Source organism: Pelodiscus sinensis, chromosome 27, assembly GCF_049634645.1.
Source record: "Pelodiscus sinensis isolate JC-2024 chromosome 27, ASM4963464v1, whole genome shotgun sequence".
Classification (NCBI taxonomy): Eukaryota; Metazoa; Chordata; order Testudines; family Trionychidae; genus Pelodiscus; species Pelodiscus sinensis.
In genome coordinates this window covers 15,474,523-15,494,190 of record NC_134737.1, presented here as the reverse complement: position 1 = coordinate 15,494,190, position 19,668 = coordinate 15,474,523, and the positions used below count along the sequence as shown (strand labels likewise).

Here is a 19,668-nt window from a genome sequence, read left to right as displayed (position 1 = left end):
TTGCAGGTGCTCCCACTTGCTGCCTGCGCCCCGCCAAGCGGAACCCACGTGTCCTGGCTCCAGCCACCCCCGGGCGGCGGGGCTAGAACTCGCGGATCTCAGCTCCCGGCCCCGAAGCCAAGCCACAGCCATGGGGAGGGTGCGTCCTGACTGCGCGCATGCGCAAAGCCGCCCTCCTTGGCGGGGTCGTGCCCCCAGGACTACACTTCCCAGGAGGCGCGGCGCGCGGCGCGCATGCGCGCGGCGCCCCGGGCGGGCGGCGGGGGGCGCGCGCTCCCGCGGCGGTGATGGCGGGGCGTGGACGCGCGGCGGCGGCGGCAGCAATGGCCGCTGTGGATCGGCGGCTGCCGAGCCTCGACGATTTCGCGGGGCAGAGCTGGAGCGCCTGGGTGGAGAGGGCGGGGCCGCCCGCGGAGCCAGGTGAGGGGCCGCGCGCGCCGCCCGGGGCCGGGCCGCCGGGGCGGGGGGGCCGGGGCGGGAGCGGGGCAGCCGCCGCCGTCCGGCTCCGCGCCCCCGCCCGGCCGCCGCCGGCCCCGAACAAAGGAGCCGCGGGGTCCTAGCGCCGCCCGCGCCGCCGCCGGGTCCTAGCGCCGCCGGGTGCCCCGCGCAGCCGCCCCGAGCCCCGCCTGCTGCCCGCGAGAGCCCCCGCCCGGCCCCTCGGACCCCCCGGCACCCCGATCCCCCGGGCTCTGACCCCCCTCCCCGGGCACCCCGATCCCCCGGGCTCTGACCCCCCCTTCCCCGGGCACCCCGATCCCCCGGGCTCTGACCCCCCCTCCCCGGGCACCCCGATCCCCCGGGCTCTGACCCCCCCTCCCCGGGCACCCCGATCCCCCGGGCTCTGACCCCCCCTTCCCCGGGCACCCCGATCCCCCGGGCTCTGACCCCCCCCTTCCCCGGGCACCCCGATCTCCCGGGCTCTGACCCCCCCAACCCGGGCACCCCGATCCCCCGGGCTCTGACCCCCCCGGGCACCCCGATCCCCCGGACTCTAACCCCCCCTTCCCCGGGCACCCCGATCCCCCGGGCTCTGACCCCCCCGGGCACCCCGATCCCCCGGGCTCTGACCCCCCCGGGCACCCCGATCCCCCGGGCTCTGACCCCCCCTCCCCGGGCACCCCGATCCCCCGGGCTCTGACCCCCCCTCCCCGGGCACCCCGATCCCCCGGGCTCTGACCCCCCCTTCCCCGGGCACCGCGATCCCCCGGGCTCTGACCCCCCCTTCCCCGGGCACCCCGATCCCCCGGGCTCTGACCCCCCCTCCCCGGGCACCCCGATCCCCCGGGCTCTGACCCCCCCTCCCCGGGCACCCCGATCCCCCGGGCTCTGACCCCCCCTTCCCCGGGCACCCCGATCCCCCGGGCTCTGACCCCCCCCTTCCCCGGGCACCCCGATCTCCCGGGCTCTGACCCCCCCAACCCGGGCACCCCGATCCCCCGGGCTCTGACCCCCCCGGGCACCCCGATCCCCCGGGCTCTGACCCCCCCCGGGCACCCCGATCCCCCGGGCTCTGCCCCCCCCTCCCCGGGCACCCCGATCCCCCAGGCTCTGACCCCCCGGGCACCCCGATCCCCTGGGCTCTGACCCCCCCTCCCCGGGCACCCCGATCCCCCGGGCTCTGCCCCACCCGGGCACCCCGACCCCTCGGCTCTGACCCCCCCTCCCCGGGCACCCCGATCCCCCGGGCTCTGACCCCCCCCTCCCCGGGCACCCCGATCCCCCGGGCTCTGACCCCCCTCCCCGGGCACCCCGATCCCCCGGGCTCTGCCCCCCCCAGGCACCACGATCCCCCGGGCTCTGACCCCCCCCTCCCTGGGCACCACGATCCCCCGGGCTCTGACCCCCCATCCCTGGGCATCCCGATCCCCTGGGCTCTGCCCCCCCGGACACCCCGATCCCCTGGGCTCTGACCCCCCCTCCCCGGGCACCCCGATCCCCTGGGCTCTGACCCTCTCCCCTCCGGCACCCCGATCCCCTGGGCTCTGTCCCCCCCCCCCGGGCACCCCGATCCCCTGGGCTCTATCCCCCCCCAGGCTCCCTGATCCTCTGGGCTCTGACCCCTCCTCCCCGGGCACCCCGATCCCCCGGGCTCTGACCCCCCCTTCCCCGGGCACCCCGATCCCCCGGGCTCTGACCCCTCCCTCCCCGGGCACCCCGATTCCCTGAGCTCTGACCCCCCCCGGGCACCCCGATCCCCTGGGCTCTGACCCCTCCCCTCCGGGCACCCCGATCCCCCGGGCTCTGCCCCCCTCCGGGCACCCCGATCCCCTGGGCTCTGACCCTTCCCCTCCGGCACCCCGATCCCCTGGGTTCTGATCCCTCCCCCCCTGGGCATCCCGATCCCCTGGGCTCTGATCCCTCCCCCCCGGGCACCCCAATACCCTGGGCTCTGATCCCTCCCCCCCGGGCACCCCGATCCCCTGGGCTCTGATCCCTCCCCCCTGGGCACCCCGATCCCCCGGGCTCTGCCCCCCTCGGGGCACCCCGATACCCTGGGCTCTGACCCCCTTCCCCGGGCACCCCGATCCCCTGTGCTCTGACCCCTCGCCCCTGGGCACCCCGATCCCCTGGGCTCTGACCCCTGCGGGCTCTGACTCCCCCCCCGGCACCCTGATCCCCCGGGCTCTGACCTCCTTCCCCGGGCACTCCGATTCTCTGGGCTCTGACCCCCCCCGGGCTCTGACTCCCCCCCTGGGCACCGCGATCCCCTGGGCTCTGATCCCTCCCCCCCGGGCACCCCGATCTCCTGGGCTCTGACCCCCCCCCGGGCACCCCGATCCCCTGGGCTCTGATCCCTCCCTCCTGGGCACCCCGATCTCCTGGGCTCTGACCCTTCTCCCCCGGCACCCTGATCTCCTGGGCTCTGACCCTTCCCCCCCCGGGCACCCCGATCCCCTGGGCTCTGACCCCCCCCCGGGCACCCCGATCCCCTGGGCTCTGACCCCTCCCTCCCCAGACACCCCAATCCCCTGGGCTCTGATCCCTCCCCCCCCAGGCACCCCGATCCCCTGGGCTCTGACCCCCCCCCGGCACCCCGATCCCCTGGGCTCTGACCCTTCCCTCCCGGGCATCCTGACCCCCTGGGCTCTGACCCTTCCCCTCCGGGCACCCCGATCCCCCGGGCTCTGACCCCTCCCTCCACAGACACCCTGATCCCCTGGGCTCTGACCCCTTCCTCCCCAGGCACCCCAATTCCTTGGGCTCTGACACTCTCTCCCCGGCCACCCGGATCCCCTGGGCTCTGACACCCCCTCCCCAGGCACCCTGATCCCCTCAGCTCTGACCCCTCCCCCCTTCCGGGTACCCCGATCCCCTAGGCTCTGACACCCCCCCGGCATCCCGATCCCCCGGGCACCCCGATCCCCTGGGCTCTGACACCCCCCCCAAGCACTCTGATCCCCCAGGCTTTGGCTCACCCCTTAGGTTCTGGCTCTCCCACTCCCCTCCATTCACCCTTATCTTCTGGGCTCTGTCCCCCCTCCCAGGCATCTTGATCCCCTGGGCTCTGACCTCCCCCCCCCCCCGGGCACCCTGATCCCCTGGGCTCTGACCCACCCCCCCAGGCACCCTGATCCCCTGGGCTCTGCCCTCTGATTCCTGGCTGCCCCTGGAACCCGTGCCTTGTGCCCCCTGAACTTCTCCTGTGAATCCCTGAATCTGCTGCTTCTCTGTGCTCCATGGCCCCTGAATCAGCTCCCCCTTTTTCCTCTGGCCCCAGTTCCATGCACCCAACTTTTTCCTACACACCCCATTATCCAGAGTCTGTGAACCCCCAATACGATATCCCCTGAAACAGCTCTCCCGCCCCCACCCCGAGTCTTACTTTACGCTCCCTGGATCCTCGTCTCCACCAGCTTCCCCGTCAGACCTGAACTTCCCCTTGGACTTGAGCGTATTCCCCTCAACTGATCCCTAAGCCTTACCCAGCTGGGCACCTTCCTGTGGCCTGAGCCTGCACCTCTGCATCCGGCTGGTGGTCCTGCTTGCTCCTCCATCCCTGAGCCCTCTTGCCTCCCATGCTGCTTTTCACTCCCCCGGTGCCTGCGCCCCTCACTCCCCCGCCTGCCCTCTTTCCCCGGGGGTGGAGCTGTCTCTGGAGACTTTTGTCCTTGAAATTCTAGAAGTCATGGGGGGGGGGGTCATCTGTTTGCTCCTGTGCTGCCCTGGAAGTGGGGGAGCAGAGGCCTGTGGAGCTGTCCCTGGTGACTGACGCTTCTTACAGTCCCTTCCCCCTCCATTATCTTTCCCTTGCTCTTGATGTAGTTAGAGCATCGTGCTTCCTGATCTACTTAGGGCTCCGGCTCTGGCGGAGTTTGCATAATGACTCCTGTGTTTTCAGGGATTTATAGCCGGGCTGCGAGGAAAATTCCCTTTACAGACAAGTTCACGCTGTTGCCGAGGGCTATGTTTTTTGCTTGTAGATTGAAAATGGTCCAGCGATGGGGGCTGGCGAAAGCCTAGTTTAGTTTTTATCGGAGTCTCTTCCCAGAAATCTCCCTGGCCTGAACTATCTCACACTGTGGCATTTCACATCCAGGCAGCTTTTTTCAAGTTGTTGCTTCATAAAAATGCAGAGATTCCCCTCTCCGAGGCTGACTGTTGTTGGGAGCCTTTTGGGTCGTCCCCCCCCCCGAGACTGGGCCATGGATTTCTATAATTTCTAGAATCCTTTTCAAATCTACTCTTTAAAAAGCATCAGTTGGGTTTAACGCCCAAAGAAATGACAGCGCCAGGAGAAGGGCGAGTGGGCATCAGCTCCTTACTGCCCGATGGCTTGTGAGAGGTGGTCCGTGTTTGGACTCCGCCAACGGCGTTACACAGCAACCTCTTTCCGCTTGTGTCCTGCCCTGCACGTGCAGGCGGGGGTGTCCGGCTATCGGCTGCAGCGGGAGCAGTCAGAGCGATGAAAGCAAGGCCCTGGGAGCCGGGACGTCTGGCCCTGGCTGTGCTCTTGCAGGATGGTGGGCGGATGAGCCTCTCCGTGCCCCGTTTCCCGTGGGGCTTGCTGAGTTGCATTCTACAGGGGTGCCTGGGTGAATGGTCGAGAGACGGGCACAGCGTGGGGGACAGGGTCACGCAGAGGCCCAAAGCTGGCCACGCTCAGGACCCCTTGCGCTGGGGCTGCATGGGCACAGCTTGTAGCTGCTCTAGCCCAGCTAGACAAAGGCTGGGGGCATGGAAGAACCATCCGCCCCTCTCACGTGGGGAGATGAAGTGACTTGCTCAGAAATACACAGTGGGGAGCAGAAGCGTGACCCAGATCTCCTGTGTCCCAGGCTGGTGCTTTAACTGCACGACGCCCCATTTGGAGTCACATCTGCTCCGGAATCTGCCCCTGCAACCGATTCTCTTTGTGCGCCTAAAGCACTTCAATGAGCCACGGCTCCTTCCCCACCCGGAATACCCACCCAGCCCCCCTGCTCGCAGGTGGCGCTTGGGTGGCACCAGGCTGTTTGGAATCCTGGAGCTGGCGTGTAGGCACCGTGCACCCCATTGCGTGTGCAGTGTAGCAGCCCTGGCACAACCCCAGGGGATCATGGGACCAGGACAGGAGTAGAGGGGGTGGGATGCTCTTGTGCTCCAGGAGATGTCTCCCCTCTGACCCTCTCCCTGCCCTTCTGTGTGCGGGGATGGAGCTGGGAGTGAGACCAGGCAGATCTGCCTTTCCATGATCTGCTGGAAGGATTGTTCAGGGCAGCTCCCCAGGCTGCGCTATGCAGGGAGCGGGGTGCACGGTCACACTGGTCTGCGGATCGCTGAGCTCAAGGAAAGGAAAATGTGTGTGGAGTCAGCTGGGTCGCCCCCACCCTCTGCAGATCCTCTTGGCTGGGGGATGGTGTCCCAGGGACGTGGGGGCAGCCCCGGAGCTCGGGGCTCTCCGCATGTGCTGTGAGGAGCGGTGCTGGGACAGATGCGTGACCCGGATATCTTGCCACGTTGGCTGGACGTTTCTGCCGAGATGGCCAGCAGGGCCCTGGGAATGGAGGGAAAAGCTGGGAAAAGTGTCCCCAAAGGAAGCTGTTCCGCAATAGACTGCCCTTTGAACTCCTGTTACTCGGGAGTAGCGTTGGCTGTGTAGACAAACCCGGAGTCCTGCAGGATCCTCGCGGGCGGGTATGGTGCTTTGCAGGGAAGGGGGCTGCGCTATCGGCCCTTTGCAGACCCAGACCCAGATCCCTCTGCCCAGGGCTGCGCCCCCGCCTGCCATGTGGCGAATAGCCCATCGAGGGCTCTTTGATGTCCTGCTTGACTCAGGGAGGCTAAGGGAAGGTCCTGGGGACAGATTCCCTGAGACCCAGGCCCTGCACCTTGTTCCTGGCTGATTCTTAGGGCTCTTCAGTCCGCTCTCCTCCACTCTCAGCCCGTCAGCCGGTGGGGAGCAGGCCCTGGTGGTTCTGGGTGGCATCTGGGTTGGGGGCTCTTGGCGCTGCTGACGGGGCTGATTGTCTCTAGCAGGGGCCGAGGTAGAGGAGAGCACTAAGAATGGGAGCAAGAAACTGGATGCGATGACCCTCATTAAGGAAGGTAAGAGCAGTCCCGCTCCCTCAATAACCTGTTCCTTTGGCCCCAGCCCGGCTCTGGGTCTCCGTTAGTGGGGGGGCTGGCTAGCACAGGAGCAGCTGTGGATTTGGTAACATCAGCAGGTAACTTTGTGGCTGAGGCTGTCGGCGTCGCTTGGCTTGGCCTGGGCTGTTCTCACAGGCCTGACCCCTCGGAGGAGAGGCTCTGCCCCGGCCTAGTCACATCAGCCCCCTTGGCCGTGCCCCGTCCCCTTTGAGACAGAGGGCGGGAGGAAGTGGATGGTGCAGAGGCAGGGTACCATGCTCCCAGGCTGTGCGTCTCTGTGGCCTCACTGCCCGCTGCGGAGCTCTGCAGGGCTGGCCGGGAGCCCAAGGCGGCCTGTGGGGGCTGGCGGCTCCTCTGGGCCCCCCACATCTCCGGCAAGGCTGGTGTTCTCCGTCACTGCAGGCCCGACTCCTCCCCTGCTTGGTTGGCGGGAGGCTCCTGCCCAGGGCTCTGTAATCCCCTCAGCGTGACAGCAGGCAGGGCCCCGGAAACCCAGCGTGCGTGTGGCCTAAGTGAGTGGCGTTGGCCCAGCCGCTCTCGGGGCGGGGCAGGGCTGCAGGCTGTCCCGGCTGAACGCTTTGGCGTTCCCGGCGAGGCCCTGGGGGGCCAGCACCACGGCTGAGTGGGCAGTCGGCCTCCATGGCCCAGCTGACCCTGGGCTCCTGCTGGAACTGCCAGGAGGGGCCCCGCTCTGGCTTGGTGCCGTTGGGTGGCAGCGGCGCTGAGCTGGAGCCCTCTGCTCACCCTTGGGCGAGGGACGGGACTTCCATTGGCCCTGGGCACGGGACACGGGCTTCCCTGGGCCTGGGCAGCCGCAGCCTCCCGAGGCCACAAGGCCCTTGGTGGCCTCCCCCTCACGGCTCTGTCTCTCGCCCTGGCAGACATGTCTATCTTTGGGCACTGCCCCGCCCATGACGAGTTCTACCTGGTGGTGTGTAACCACTGCAGCCAAGTGGTCAAGCCTCAAGCCTTTCAGAAGCACTGCGGTAAGCGGATGGACTGCGGGGGAGCTCAGCAGCTGGGCCCCAGCGGGAACCCCGGGTCTATGCTCCTTCACCGGGCTCTGCCCCGGCCACACCGCCGCCTTCTAGCCCGGGCCTGGGGCAGGCTCTGCAGTGGGGAGAGAAATGGGGACGGGGGGGGGGGGGGGGGGCTGTGCAGGAAGCTGCTGACCACCCAGGCCACCCACTCCCTGCACTGGCTCTTGCTTGGCGACATGCGCCCCCCCACTGGCCCTGCGGGCCTCGTGCTGCCCAGTGGGGGGCGAGGCAGCCCTGGGGCCAGCAGCTCGGCCTTTGGGGCTGGGCCTGGCTCCCTTCTCTGGGCATTGTGACCAGGTGCAGGGCGTCGTGGTGCTGCCGCGAGGTGGCCAGGCCGTGAGAGGGGCGGCCAGGCCGTGAGAGGGGCGGCCAGGCCGTGAGAGGGGCGGCCAGGCCGTGAGAGGGGCGGCCAGGCCGTGAGAGGGGCGGCCAGGCCCAGCCCCCCCGGCTGCGTGGGGGGGGCCCGCACTCTGGGCTGGGAGAAGTGTGTGCGCCTAGGGCCTGGTGGCCCATCTGGAGCCTTCCCATCTCTCACAAGGGGGCCAGAGCCCGTTTGGGAAACTCTCTTAGTGCCCTTCCAGAAGTGATGAGCTGGCACCGTGTTTCCCTCCCAGCCACTGTCCTCTGCTCCCCCCCCCACAGTCCCGCCAGCTCCTCCGCAGCCTGGGGGAGCTGCCAGCCGCTGGGCGCCCATCGCGCACTCCAGCCCCCGGCAGTCCCTGGCAGGGCGAGAGAGCTGCCTCCGGTGCTGTGGAAAGGACCAGGGGGAGAACAGCACAGGGGGCCTGGTTCCTGGGTGGGCAGAGCAAGGGGTGTCTGGCTGCCCTGCCTGGCCTGGGGGCTGTTCTCCGGGGCCTGCAGGGAGCAGGAGTGGGGCAGCCTGTTCGGGATCCGGATGCCGCACCGGGGCGTGGAAGGGTCTGAGAGTGGTCGGCGCTTGGACCCTCCGTGGTGTGCTGGGCCAGCTCCCGAACGCGTGGGCTGCCTGGCAGAGGCGAGGGGGTGCCAGGCGGACTGTGCGCAGGCCCAGGAGCCCGCCTGCTGGGTTCTTGACCAGCCCTGCGGCGGAGGCCAACCCAGCAGGCTGGCCTTGCACGGGCTGCCCCAGGCCGGCTGGGGGGTTCTGTTGAAATGGTCGGCAGGGACGTGACCGTGGCTGTTTCATCATTAGCCTTCAGAGTGGCTGGCGGTGAGATGAACGGGGCTGCCTGGCTGCAGACTCAGGCGGCCCTTGGTGCTTTGGGGTGTTGGAGAGCATGCGGGCCGGGCCCATGTCACTGACGGAGCCTTGGTCTCCCTCGCAGAGAGACGGCACGGACCTCTCAGCAAGCTCTACGCCCGGGCGCAGGCGTCCGCCAACGCCCAGAAGTGCCATGCCGTCAATGGGCAGCCCCCCGCTTGCGGGGCCCATGGCAGTGCCAAGGCCTCGCGGGAGAAGTCGCAGAGCTCCCGCAGCCGGCCCCAGCACGCGCCCGAGAGGCCGGACAAGGCGCAGAAAGACAACCTCTGGTGAGTGGGCTGGGCGAATGGGGGCCGGCCCTCACGGGGGGCAGGGGCCCACACCAAAGTGTTGGGGAGAGCCCGGCCCCTCTCTGGCGTGGGGGGGAACCTGTGCCCCTCTGATGTGAGGGGCTGGCCAGGCAGGATGGCTACGGGGGGTGTGTGGGAGGAGGGGAAGCCTTGTCCTGCTTTTGTGGGTGGAGGGGAAGTGGGGGGGGGTGGGGGGAGGAGCCACAGGGAAACCCCAGCTGGGTCTGACATGGGGAGGGGGATGAAGGGGGACAGTGGTGGGAACCTGACCCCCCCCATGTGCTGGGGAAGGGGAAGCCCCACTCCAGGAGCAGGGCAGGTTCGAGGCCGGCCTGGGTGGAGATGTTTCCAGAGCAGCTCCCTCTGGACCAGACCACCTCTTGTGCCTCCTCGGCGGGGACCATCGGTCGGGACTGGCTGGTCCCTCTCCAGGGAGAGGCACAAGGGTGTCAGGGCCCTGCATTAGCTCATCCAGCCCTCACCTCCCAGTGCCCGTTCAGCCCAGCCGCCGCGGCTGCCTGCAACCCGGGTACCCTAAGGTGCATGGTGGGCCAGAGCGCCCACAACTTCAAGGCTGGTGGACAGACCCCGCCCCGGGGCCCAGAAGGGGAGCCCAGGGTCCAGGTCCCACAAGCCCAACGTACCTGCCCCAGCCGGGGCTCTGGTACCCTCTGTTTGCGGCTGTTGCTGGCAGGTTCCCCAGCTGAGTTCTCAGACCCTCTGGTCTCCTTCCAGCTTGTTCATGCCAGTGGTGAACCTGGAGAAGATTTCCAGCCTTCCCAAGCCAGATGGACACGGCATCAAGGTGCCTCCGAAGGCGGCTGCTTCCATCCCCGGGCAGCCGTCTGCCAGCTCCAAAGAGCTCCTGGGGAAGCTGTCCCTGGCCGTGTCACCCGCCGAGCCGCTTGTGCCAGCCAAGGCAGGAGTCGACTCCATCGTGCCCACCGACGGCCTGGACAGGAAGCCAGAGAGCACCGCTGCCACGGGGGAAAAGGAGCCGGGCCCCACCAAACTGCCCCCCAAATCCCACAAGAAGATGGCGCGTGAGTCCTGTTGGTCCTGCTTCGCTGCTCGCTGGGGTGGGGCTGAATCAGGCCAAGGTGCAGCTGAGCAGGGCCCTTGGGCGCCCGTGCGATGCAACAGCTGCATGGCTCAGTATTGGGCTGCCAGCCACGGGTGCTTAGCGGCTCAATTCAGCCTCTCTCCTTGGGGGGGGGGGGGTGTCTGTTCTCTGCCCCATGGGGGGAGCAGAGATCCTGGCATCTCCCTTTCTCTCCTGCCACACCCCCCAACTGAGCCACTCCCTCTTCAGCCCACAGAGCCCTCCTCTGATTGGAGCCCCAGGCAGACTGAGGCCCGCTCAGATCCTCGGACTCCTCTGGTGCCCAGCTAGCCTATGGGGCTGCCCGTTGCGTATTGCGAGAGTGTGCCTGAGACAGCGCCTTAAACCCAGAAATGCGAGTCAGGCCATCAATGTCCTCATCCCACCCTGCCACTGGCCCACTGGGCTGACTTGGTCAAGTCACTTAAACACTCAGTGCTCTGGTTTCCCCACCGGGACAATGGGAACATCAGTGGCTTCCCCGGGATTGTGAGGCTGAGTGAGTGGTTCCCACGGTGTTCAGGGAATGGGTTGCATGTCTTTCCATCTCCTGCGCTGGCCCAACGCTGCTTCCAGTGTGTTGAAATCCACCCTGGCATCCGTACGCTCCCAGTGCCCCCTTGCTTTGCACCGACAAATTCTGAGTACTGGGCCTCCCGTCTCCAGGGGAGGCTTTTATAAAGCACCGCTGCTGTCGTGCCCACGCTGTGCCCAGCGGCAAAGAGCGTGAAAGCCAGTGATCGCGGCATCCTTGGGAAATAGAGGCAAGCAGCAAGATTTTCCCTTTTGAAATGGCAAGACCCTCCCGTCACAAGCGCTTGCTCCAGCAGCCGACCGTATCGGAGCTGCAGGCCAAGCGCAGGGATCTTAGGAAGTTTGGAGAAGACCCTGAAGAGCAGGGCGAGCGCAGGGGATCCAGCCAAGCCTGGTAACTTCCCTCCCCTGCATCTCAGCTCTGTCTTTCTGCTCTGCAGGGAAGGAGTGTGATTTGAACAGGCAATGTGGAGTTGTGAATCCCGACACCAAAAAGATCTGCACCCGGCTGCTGACCTGCAAGGTGTGTCATTGCTTCCTGGGGGAGCAATCGGAGGCGGGGTGAGTTCTGGGCCCCTACGGCCCGGCTGGAGGGCTGTGCAGGAGGCCCCCAGACTGGCCTGCTGGGGAGACGCATTTGCATGGCTATGAAGTGCCACCTCGTGAGGGTCTAGCGCTGCTGGAGGAGAGGGGCAGGCGCTGTAACGCTGGCTGGCTCTCAGAGGCCCCGTGCATGCATGCAGACAGGGAAATGGGAGCCTTGGGCCTCTGCTCCAAACACAGGCCTGTCCCCGGGAGGCCCAGAGGAATCTCCACTGGCTGGAATAGTATGAGGGTCTGTAGCCCCTGGGGCCTTTCGGCACTCGAGGGTGTCCCCATGGGGCTCTGCCTAGCCCGGGCGGTGATGCTCTCCCCCGCCCTTGTCTCAGATTCACTCCGTGCACCAGCGCCGCGAGGTGCAGGGTCGGGCAAAGGACTTTGACGTCTTGGTGGCGGAGCTGAAGGCCAGTTCCCGGAAGGGGGAGTCCCCCAAGGAGAAGAGCCCGGTGAGGAAGGAAGCGCCCCCCGACCGACTCTCCCAGGAGGCCTCCTCTGGGGCGCAGACCTCGTTGGTTCTACCCAGCACGTCCCCTGGCCGAGCAAGGCAGCCCCACTCCCACTGTGCACTTCCCAGGTAACGCAGCAACAGGCGCCCCCGGGTTCCCCGGCGCGTGGCAGTCCCGGCGTAGGAGGGTGCTGCACCAGCGCCTCTACGGAGCTGGCTCTGCCGTCCCCATGCAGGGATCCTCGCAGAACCAGGCAGCAGCCCCGCCTGCCCTTCCAGCCGTGCCCCCGCTGGCCCCAGAGATGTAGCTCTCACTCCTCCGCCTCTCGTTGTGCTCAGTTCCAGGGTGTCCTCAGAGAGCGACCCAGAGGAGCCGCCCGCATCCTGTGGTGACAGAGACCCAGGGCTCTACCCCTTCCCCGTGCCCAAGGGCAGCAGCCGGGTGTCGAGTGACGAGAGCGAGGACGACGCGGCCGAGGAATCCCACGGGCTGGACTGTCACTATGCAATGCGGCCACCACGGCCTCAGGCGGTGAGCGCTCGGCACAGGGGTGGGCCTGTGGCCCGTGACTCTCAGGAGCAGCGTGTGTCACGTGGAGGCGCTTGGAGCTCAGCGTCCGGCAGCGCTCCCATATTTGGGGTGGGGGAGGAGATTGGGGGATGGGGACCAGCTGGCAGACCGCCCCCTCTGCCATGCTACGGGCTGGGCTCCCGGCCCACGGCGGGAGGCTACTCCATGCTTTCAGTGGGTCTCAGCCTCCCTGACGCTCCTCCCTCCTAACTCCCAACCAGTTCTGCACCTTCGGAAGCCGCTTGGTCAGCCCCGGCTGTTACGTGTTCAACCGACGGCTGGACCGGTTCTGCTCGGCCCTCAGCTCCATGCTGGAGAGACACCTCAGCTCGCACATGTGGAAGTGAGTGTCCGGCCAGGGAGGCAGGGCTGGGGTTGGGTGCCGGGGTGTGCGGGAGGAAATCGTTCTCGGCTCAGGCTGGGAGGGAGACTGGCCGAGCGGCACTGCCCCTGCTCTGCATTTCGATGTGGGCAGGGAAGGGGGCGGACAGAGTCGAGTGCTGGGCGGGGGGAGTGCAAGCCGGAGGGGCTGTTGGCAGTTCCCAGTCCAGCCATTCCCCTCCCCAGCCAGCTGTCCGAGGGTGGGGCGACCATCACCCCTCTGCCGGCTGCGGTGCCTGCTTGGCATTCAGTCTGCTGGGAGGTCCATGAGAAAACGCACGGTAGGATCTGCAGCCGTTCACGCGGGAACGCTCGCCCCACATGGCCGAGGGGTGTCGTGACCCCAGGCTGGAAGCAAGGCTGCGGAGGAAGCCCCAGGGGACCCAAGGGAGCGCTAAGGAGGCAGTTTTCTGGAAGGGAGGTCAGCCGATGTGTCAATCACTTCTGTTCCTGTCGGCCTTACTACATTTAGAGGGTGGCTTCTATTTCAGTCAGTACGGTAATGCCTGCTCCTGCCCCTGTCTCCCCCCCACCTTCTGCCTGCAGGACGGCCATTGTGAGCAGGACTCCAAAGAGGGCGAGCGGTGTTCAGAGGTTACAGCAGGGTTCTCTTCTTAGCTCACTCGCCGACTTACTGAGTGACTTGGGCCAGCCCCCTTGCTGCCTCGGTTTCCCCATCTCGTCCCGAGTCTGTCAGGGGCCTGGGGCTGAGCTAGCATTTGGAATGTGCTTTGAGATCTCAGCCCATGGGAGTGTTAAGTGCTGGGTCCTGCCAGGAACCTCAGTAATTCGTGTGAACCTGTGTTGGGTTGGTTCAGACCTCCCTGGCCTGTTCTATCCCTGCTCCCCGACACCCTCCCCCACCTGCAGCCACTCTCAGTCCTGCCTGCTCCCAGCAGGTGGGGCTGGAGCACCGGGCTTGACAGGTGCATGGGAGAGAGTCACCCTGGGTGGGGGGGGAATAGCCCAGGGTCCCCAGCAGGTAGCCAGGGCCAGAGCGGGGAGGAGGTGGGTGGGGAGGAGGGGAGGAGGCAGATCTCATTGGAAGGGGGACGGAGCCAGTGGAAAGCCGGGACACGGCTTAGATCGGATGGGGGAGGGGGCTGGCAGGGTTGGAGACAGACGGGGATTGGCTAGGAGAAGCACAGGTGGGTGGAGTGTGAGGGGAGCGTGCTTGGGATTGGATGAGGGACGGGCATGTGGGCGGAGAGAGCCTGGGATCGGATTGGGAGGGGGGCTGGGATCAGATGGGAGGGACAGGGGGTGGAGGGGAATGGGGAAGGCAGGGCCCAGGATCAGATGGGAAAGGCAGGTGGGTGAGGGGGGGTACAGCCTGGAAAGAGACGGGGGAAGGGCAGGTGGATGGCTGGGATGTGGGGATCAGAGGGGGGACTAGGGAGGTTAAAGCAGTCACAGGCCCTGCGGGGTCTGCGGCACAAAGCTCAGCAGAGCCCGCAGCAAAGCCGTCCAGCCGCTGCGCCCCGCTCCAGGGGAGCCCCAGCATGTAACCTGCGGGGGGGCTGCCACGGACAGGGGTGACTCCGGCCAGCTGGGGCAGCCCTTACCGGCCGTGTGCCCCGCAGGGCGGGCAGGGAGCTGCAAGGGTCAGGCTAACCTGTGCTATCCCTACGGGGGGCTGAGATCTGTGGGTGTCATTTGAATGAGCAGCAGCCCCTCCTCCCCCCTTTCTGATTCTGCCTCTTGGCCTCACTAGGAAGATCCCGCCAGCCGCTGACCCCCAGCAGCACCCGGCCCTGTCGCCCGCTGGCCCGGGCTCCTCCATGTCCAGCACTTCCCAGATGGGCAGCTCCTCGCAGGTGTGCAGCCTTCCCCACGGCGCCCCCGGGCGGACCTCCTTGTCTTGCACAGCCACAGCCGCCAGGGAGAGCCGGGGCCACCCCAGCCTGAGCTACACGGTGGGCTCCCCCCACGCCGCGGCCGCCTGCAGCCAGTCCGACTGCACGGGCGGGAGCCAGTCCATCACCTCCCCGCTCCCGGCCAACACCCCCTCGCCATCCTTCAGCAAGTTGCCTTCCACCAAGGCCAGCAAGTCCTCCAAAGCCAAGGAGACGGCGAATGGGGCGGAGCCGGAGGCCTTGGCCCGAAAGCGCAAGCAGCCTCTGGGGGCTGCGACTGGCCCCCCGTACAAACGGACCTGCCTCCTGGACCCGGGCAAGGGCAAGCTGGCTGGCTGCCACGTGCCCCACCCGCCTGCAAAGCCCAAACCCTCCCTGGGCTCCCCCTCCAGCACCTCCCTCAACGGCACCATCTCGCCAGGCTCCAGAGTCAAGCGGGCCGGCCACCTGGACTGCCGGGCTCCCGGCCACCCTCCAGTCAAAGCCTCCCAGCTGGAGAACCGGGGCTCCCCGCTGAACGGGCCAAAAGCGCTGCAGGCCAACTGCCTCTCGGAGGAGGAGGCCAAGAAGCGCAAGAACGCGGCCACCTACTGCCGGCCAGTGAAGGCCAAGCACCACGCCGCCGCCGACTCGGGCTGTGCTGTGCGCAGGAAGAAGGCCGTCGCCGCGCTGGGCTTCGAGGAGAAGCGGAACACACTCAAAGTACGTCCCCGTGCGCCCCGCAGCGGGCTGCCCTGCCCACCAAGAGAGCGGTGGGCCCCGGGGTCGCCCCCTGCCGCTCTGTCGTCCCCCTCGTTCCATAGCAGCTCTCATCCCACGGTCCCCCTCCTCGCCTGTGGCCCACTGCACCCTGGCATGTAGGTACCGCGTGGACGGCGCTGCCGCAGGCAGCCTTCCCGCACGGGCCCTGCTGAGCTCCGGGGCGCTGAGCAGATGCGCACAGAATAGCTGCCAGGAGCCCCTGCTCTGCTTCTTGAAGCCCAGTCAGCTGGCAGCTCGTCCCCAGGCCCCCAGGGGAGCTGTTGTGTGCACAGTGGTCTGTATTGCAAGCCCTCTGCGGAGGGCTCCTCCCCAGCAGGTGGTGCTGCCAGGAGTGGGCTGGGGGCAAACGGCTGCTGAGCAGGGTGGGGAGTCAGGCTAAGGACGGCCAGCAGGAGGTGCTGTGGGACTGAGGCAGAGGCCTTGCCTGGTGGCGCTCTCAGCACTGCAGGGAATGGTACTGGGGCGCGCTGACTGCTGGGAAGGGTGGGGGCTTCTGCTGACATGAGGCATATAGGTGAGGGCTGGCTCAAGGGCGAGACAGATTTGGGGGTCCAGAACGCTGTGGGGGGGGGGCCATGGATGAGCTGCCGAACTCTGCCAAGAAACAGTCCCTGTTCCCAGCCCCGCTCAGCACCTCAGTTTCCCCACCGGTAACACAAGCAGAACGACCTTGACCCGCTTTCTGGGGGCTATGAGCTTTCACCTGCTGTTCTGCTTTGAGAGGCGAAACGTCCCTGTTCTCAGCCGACCTGCTTTCTGGCTGCGTCAGTCATGGCTGCTGCCAACCCGCCCCCCAAACGGATGTTTCTCCTCCTTGTGACTCCCATTAGGCCAGCAGGGTGGAGTCTATTCCCAGTAGCCTAGCAGGGCCAGCCTAGTGGGGGGAGGAAGGGGGCAAGGTCTGTTCCTATTTGACCTGCAAGGCCTGCCTAGCCACAGGGGGTGGGGGTATCTAGTCCCATTAGCCCTGCAGGGCCAGGCGGGTCACAGGAGAGTGTCCCACAGGATCAGTGCGGGAGCACTGTGAACGCCACTAGAGTCTCTTACCGTGGCCTGGCGAACCTTTTATTGCCCTCGCTGTGCACAAAGCCAGAGCCGCGCTGGATTCTCAGGGCCCAGGGCGATTCCGGGGGAGGCACGCTGGCTGTGACGTCGCAGATCTCCACCCGGGCCACGCAATGCCAATTCCATGCTTCCCTTCTCGGAAGGGCCCTGGCGCGGAGAGCGCTCATTCAGCTATTCAGATGCAAACAAGGGAGGTGCTATTGTTGTAAGTAGACACCAATTAGACACAGCCCTTGAGCGCCTGACAAGTCACCCTCCTTCCCGAGCCCCTGCCGCGGAGGAGCATTGGCCCTCCACGCTTGTCTGCTCTGCTCCTTTGTCTCTGTGCTGACCCCCGTCCTCTTGTCTCCTTACAGTCGAAAGCGCATTAACAAGCAAGTGCCTGTGCGATGCAGACGGAGCCATCGGTCCTGAGGACTGGGAGGCCCTGGGTCAGATTCAGAGGCCGCTGCTTTTTATAACTTTATATTATTTTTTTTAAAAGAAAAAAACTCTATAAAAATACCTCAAGACTCTTTTCCTGTTCTGTTGCTGCTAAAAAACCTGAACGAACAAAATCCCAAGGGGGAAACCGTAGAGACGCAAACCCGACCCACACCTGGGAGGAGGTTGGAAGCGGATGGACTGGACTGAGGAGGCAGCCACACAGCCGGGCTGGGATATTTATAAGAATTATTATTGCTGTTTTTGTTTCTTTTTTAAAAAAAAGAAAAACCAGTATTGAAAGGGTGGTGTGGCCTGTGGCTTTCAGCTTGGGGCAGGGACAGGGACAGGTCCCACCTCATCCCAGAGGGTGAGGAAGCAGATGTTCCAGCTGGCTACGTGGGGGGAGATGGATCCCTCGGCAGGCTGAGCCCTGGCATGCATTTTTTGTTGCAGGTTGCCCATTGCTGGCATGTAGGCGTTTCCCTTCTCCCAAAGCTGTGCTTGGTGGCACACGTGTGTGTGTTGGCCTGGAAGGGGGCTTGTCAGGAACATGCAGTGTTCACGCTAGTCCTTTAGTGCAACAGCTCAGGCTGCTGCGTGAAGCCTCCATTTTTCTGATTCCCTCTGCTGCTCATTGGATCTGGCCCAATCGCTACCTCAGTGCCCCTTCGTGTTCTCAGCCCGGGCAGCGACTAGCACCCAGTGAAGTGCGTGTGTGATGGAAAGAGAACGCCGCTCCCCGGGGACAGCCTCAACCCCACCCCCGTGTTCTCATGTTACTCTCTGGCTTTGCTGGAGAAGCTTCGTACCTGACCGGCCGTAGGAGCCAGTCGTGGTCTGCCTGAGAGTCGTATCTGTGGCTTGGCCCAGCTCGTACTGGTCCAACCCCTCAACGCTGCTGTTATGAATTATTTGTAGCACTGTGCGAATGGTTCGAGGCCCTGGGGCATTGTACAAATCCATGGTCAGAGAAAGTCCTTGCCCCAACCTGGATTAGACCAAGGGCGGGAAGGAAACAGGCACAGAGGGGGTAAAAGCCCACGGTCCAGCTGCCTTTTCTTCCCCACTTCCAAGAAAGCTGGTTAGTATCCGATGTCACTGGATGGTGAGACCTGGAGGAAGGCTGAAGGACTGACTCCTTTCATTTGGCATTCCAGGGACAGGCTGTTGGGGGAGAGGCCTTTGGCTTTAAACAGGCTAGGGCTGTTCCTGGGAGGGGTGGCTCGGGCCTCGGGCTGACATCTGTACAGTGCTCAGCAATGGTCCATGACACGGACCTGGAGGTGTGACTACAGTAATACCCGGCTCTTCTCGGCCCAAGCCAGGTCCCCTGTCTGCTGCTGGTTTGAGCTGTCATGTCCTCAGGCCCAGCTACTGGAGCCTCCCTGCTGCGTGCCTTGCCAGCCTCTCACTGACGTGTTAAGCTACACGTTGCAGTGTGGACACAGGGAGGGCAAAGAACATGTCTACCACCCTGTCAAGTTTCTAGGCCTGGCCCCGAAGCAGGGAGGTGCTGGAGTTTTCCAAAGAAGAGGGGACCAGAATTTTTTAAAGGGAGGAAAACAAGGTATTTTTCACTAGCCTTCATCTCAAAAGCAGCTGGACTGTGTTGGCTGAAATCCCCCTTCACTCCCCCACAAAAAGAGAGCATGGTGCAGACACTCGGTGTGGAACATTTCAGCCCAGTTGGTTAAAGTTTGGCAAAGTTGTAAGCGACTGAAAATAGGCTTTTATAAGGCCAGTGTTCAGCAAGCTGGACGCTGGGCAGTGCTGGCTACGCTGCTGCGGGCTGGCCAAGGTGAGTGAGGAAAGGCCCTTTCCTAGGCCAGGTGGAGCCAGCGGAGCAGTACGGGCTGGCAGGCACACACGGCCGGGTTTTAGAAAAAGCCCTCAGCATCCATTGCTGGGAGGAAGGGGGGGTGTCAGTGACCAGTCCCCTCTTTGTGGAGATAACTCCAACCCCATTGTTCTTGCTAGCCACGGGCAGCAGAGCCCCTGCGGTCCATGGGGAAGGCTGAATTCATGCTGCCGGGGTGGGGGCCTGCATCTTAAACCCCTCTGGAGCTGCCTCTTTTGGGATCCTGGGCTGGCTGCCAGCTGGCACAGCAGGGGACCAGGCACGAGACAGACAACGGCCCAAAGGGGCGATGCGGCCTGGACCTCCCAGGTAGGCTGCCTTCCTGGAAAACAGGCTGCATAGGGGCAAGCGCCCTGGGCCGTGGCCCATGAACCCAAAGGCAGGTGGCCCAGGGTCAGGGCTCCTGGGGGAGGAGAAGTGGCTAATGGAAGGGAGAGGAGAAAGGGTACCACTACCCCTCCCCCCCACTAGGACTCCAGTCCCCCAGACCCACCCTTCAGCTACCCCGGCTCCCTCTACTCCTGCTAGACTCCCCTCGGCCCCCCCCCACTCCCTCTGCTCCTCCTAGACTCCCCCCGCCCCCTCCCACTCCCTCTGCTCCTGCTAGACTCCCCTCGGCCCCCTCCCACTCCCTTTGCTCCTCCTAGACTCCCCCCGCCCCCTCCCACTCCCTCTGCTCCTCCTAGACTCCCCCCGCCCCCTCCCACTCCCTCTGCTCCTGCTAGACTCCCCCCGGCCCCCTCCCACTCCCTCTGCTCCTCCTAGACTCCCCCCGCCCCCTCCCACTCCCTCTGCTCCTCCTAGACTCCCCCCGCCCCCTCCCACTCCCTCTGCTCCTCCTAGACTCCCCTCGGCCCCCTCCCACTCCCTTTGCTCCTCCTAGACTCCCCCCGCCCCCTCCCACTCCCTCTGCTCCTCCTAGACTCCCCCC

General features: G+C 65.7%; 1 protein-coding gene across 4 annotated transcripts; it reads left to right on the top strand.

Annotated features, from left to right (window-relative positions):
• The first annotated feature begins 259 nt into the window (after positions 1-259).
• ATXN7L2 (ataxin 7 like 2) lies at positions 260-18,997 on the top strand. Of its 4 annotated transcripts, none has more exons than XM_075910005.1 (12): positions 260-420; positions 6,457-6,525; positions 7,449-7,553; positions 8,912-9,116; positions 9,873-10,180; positions 11,214-11,296; positions 11,703-11,947; positions 12,158-12,350; positions 12,611-12,732; positions 13,317-13,364; positions 14,485-15,328; positions 16,810-18,997. In XM_075910005.1, the coding sequence occupies exons 1-12, from the start codon at positions 288-290 to the stop codon at positions 16,822-16,824; spliced, it is 2,370 nt and encodes a 789-aa protein (XP_075766120.1). In that variant the 5' UTR covers positions 260-287; the 3' UTR covers positions 16,825-18,997. The 4 variants fall into 4 exon arrangements, with proteins under 4 accessions (XP_075766120.1, XP_075766119.1, XP_075766122.1 ...); XM_075910004.1 differs by having other exon boundaries at positions 6,454-6,525; positions 16,810-18,996; XM_075910007.1 differs by lacking the exon at positions 13,317-13,364 and having other exon boundaries at positions 261-420; positions 16,810-18,994.
• Positions 18,998-19,668: the final 671 nt, after the last annotated feature.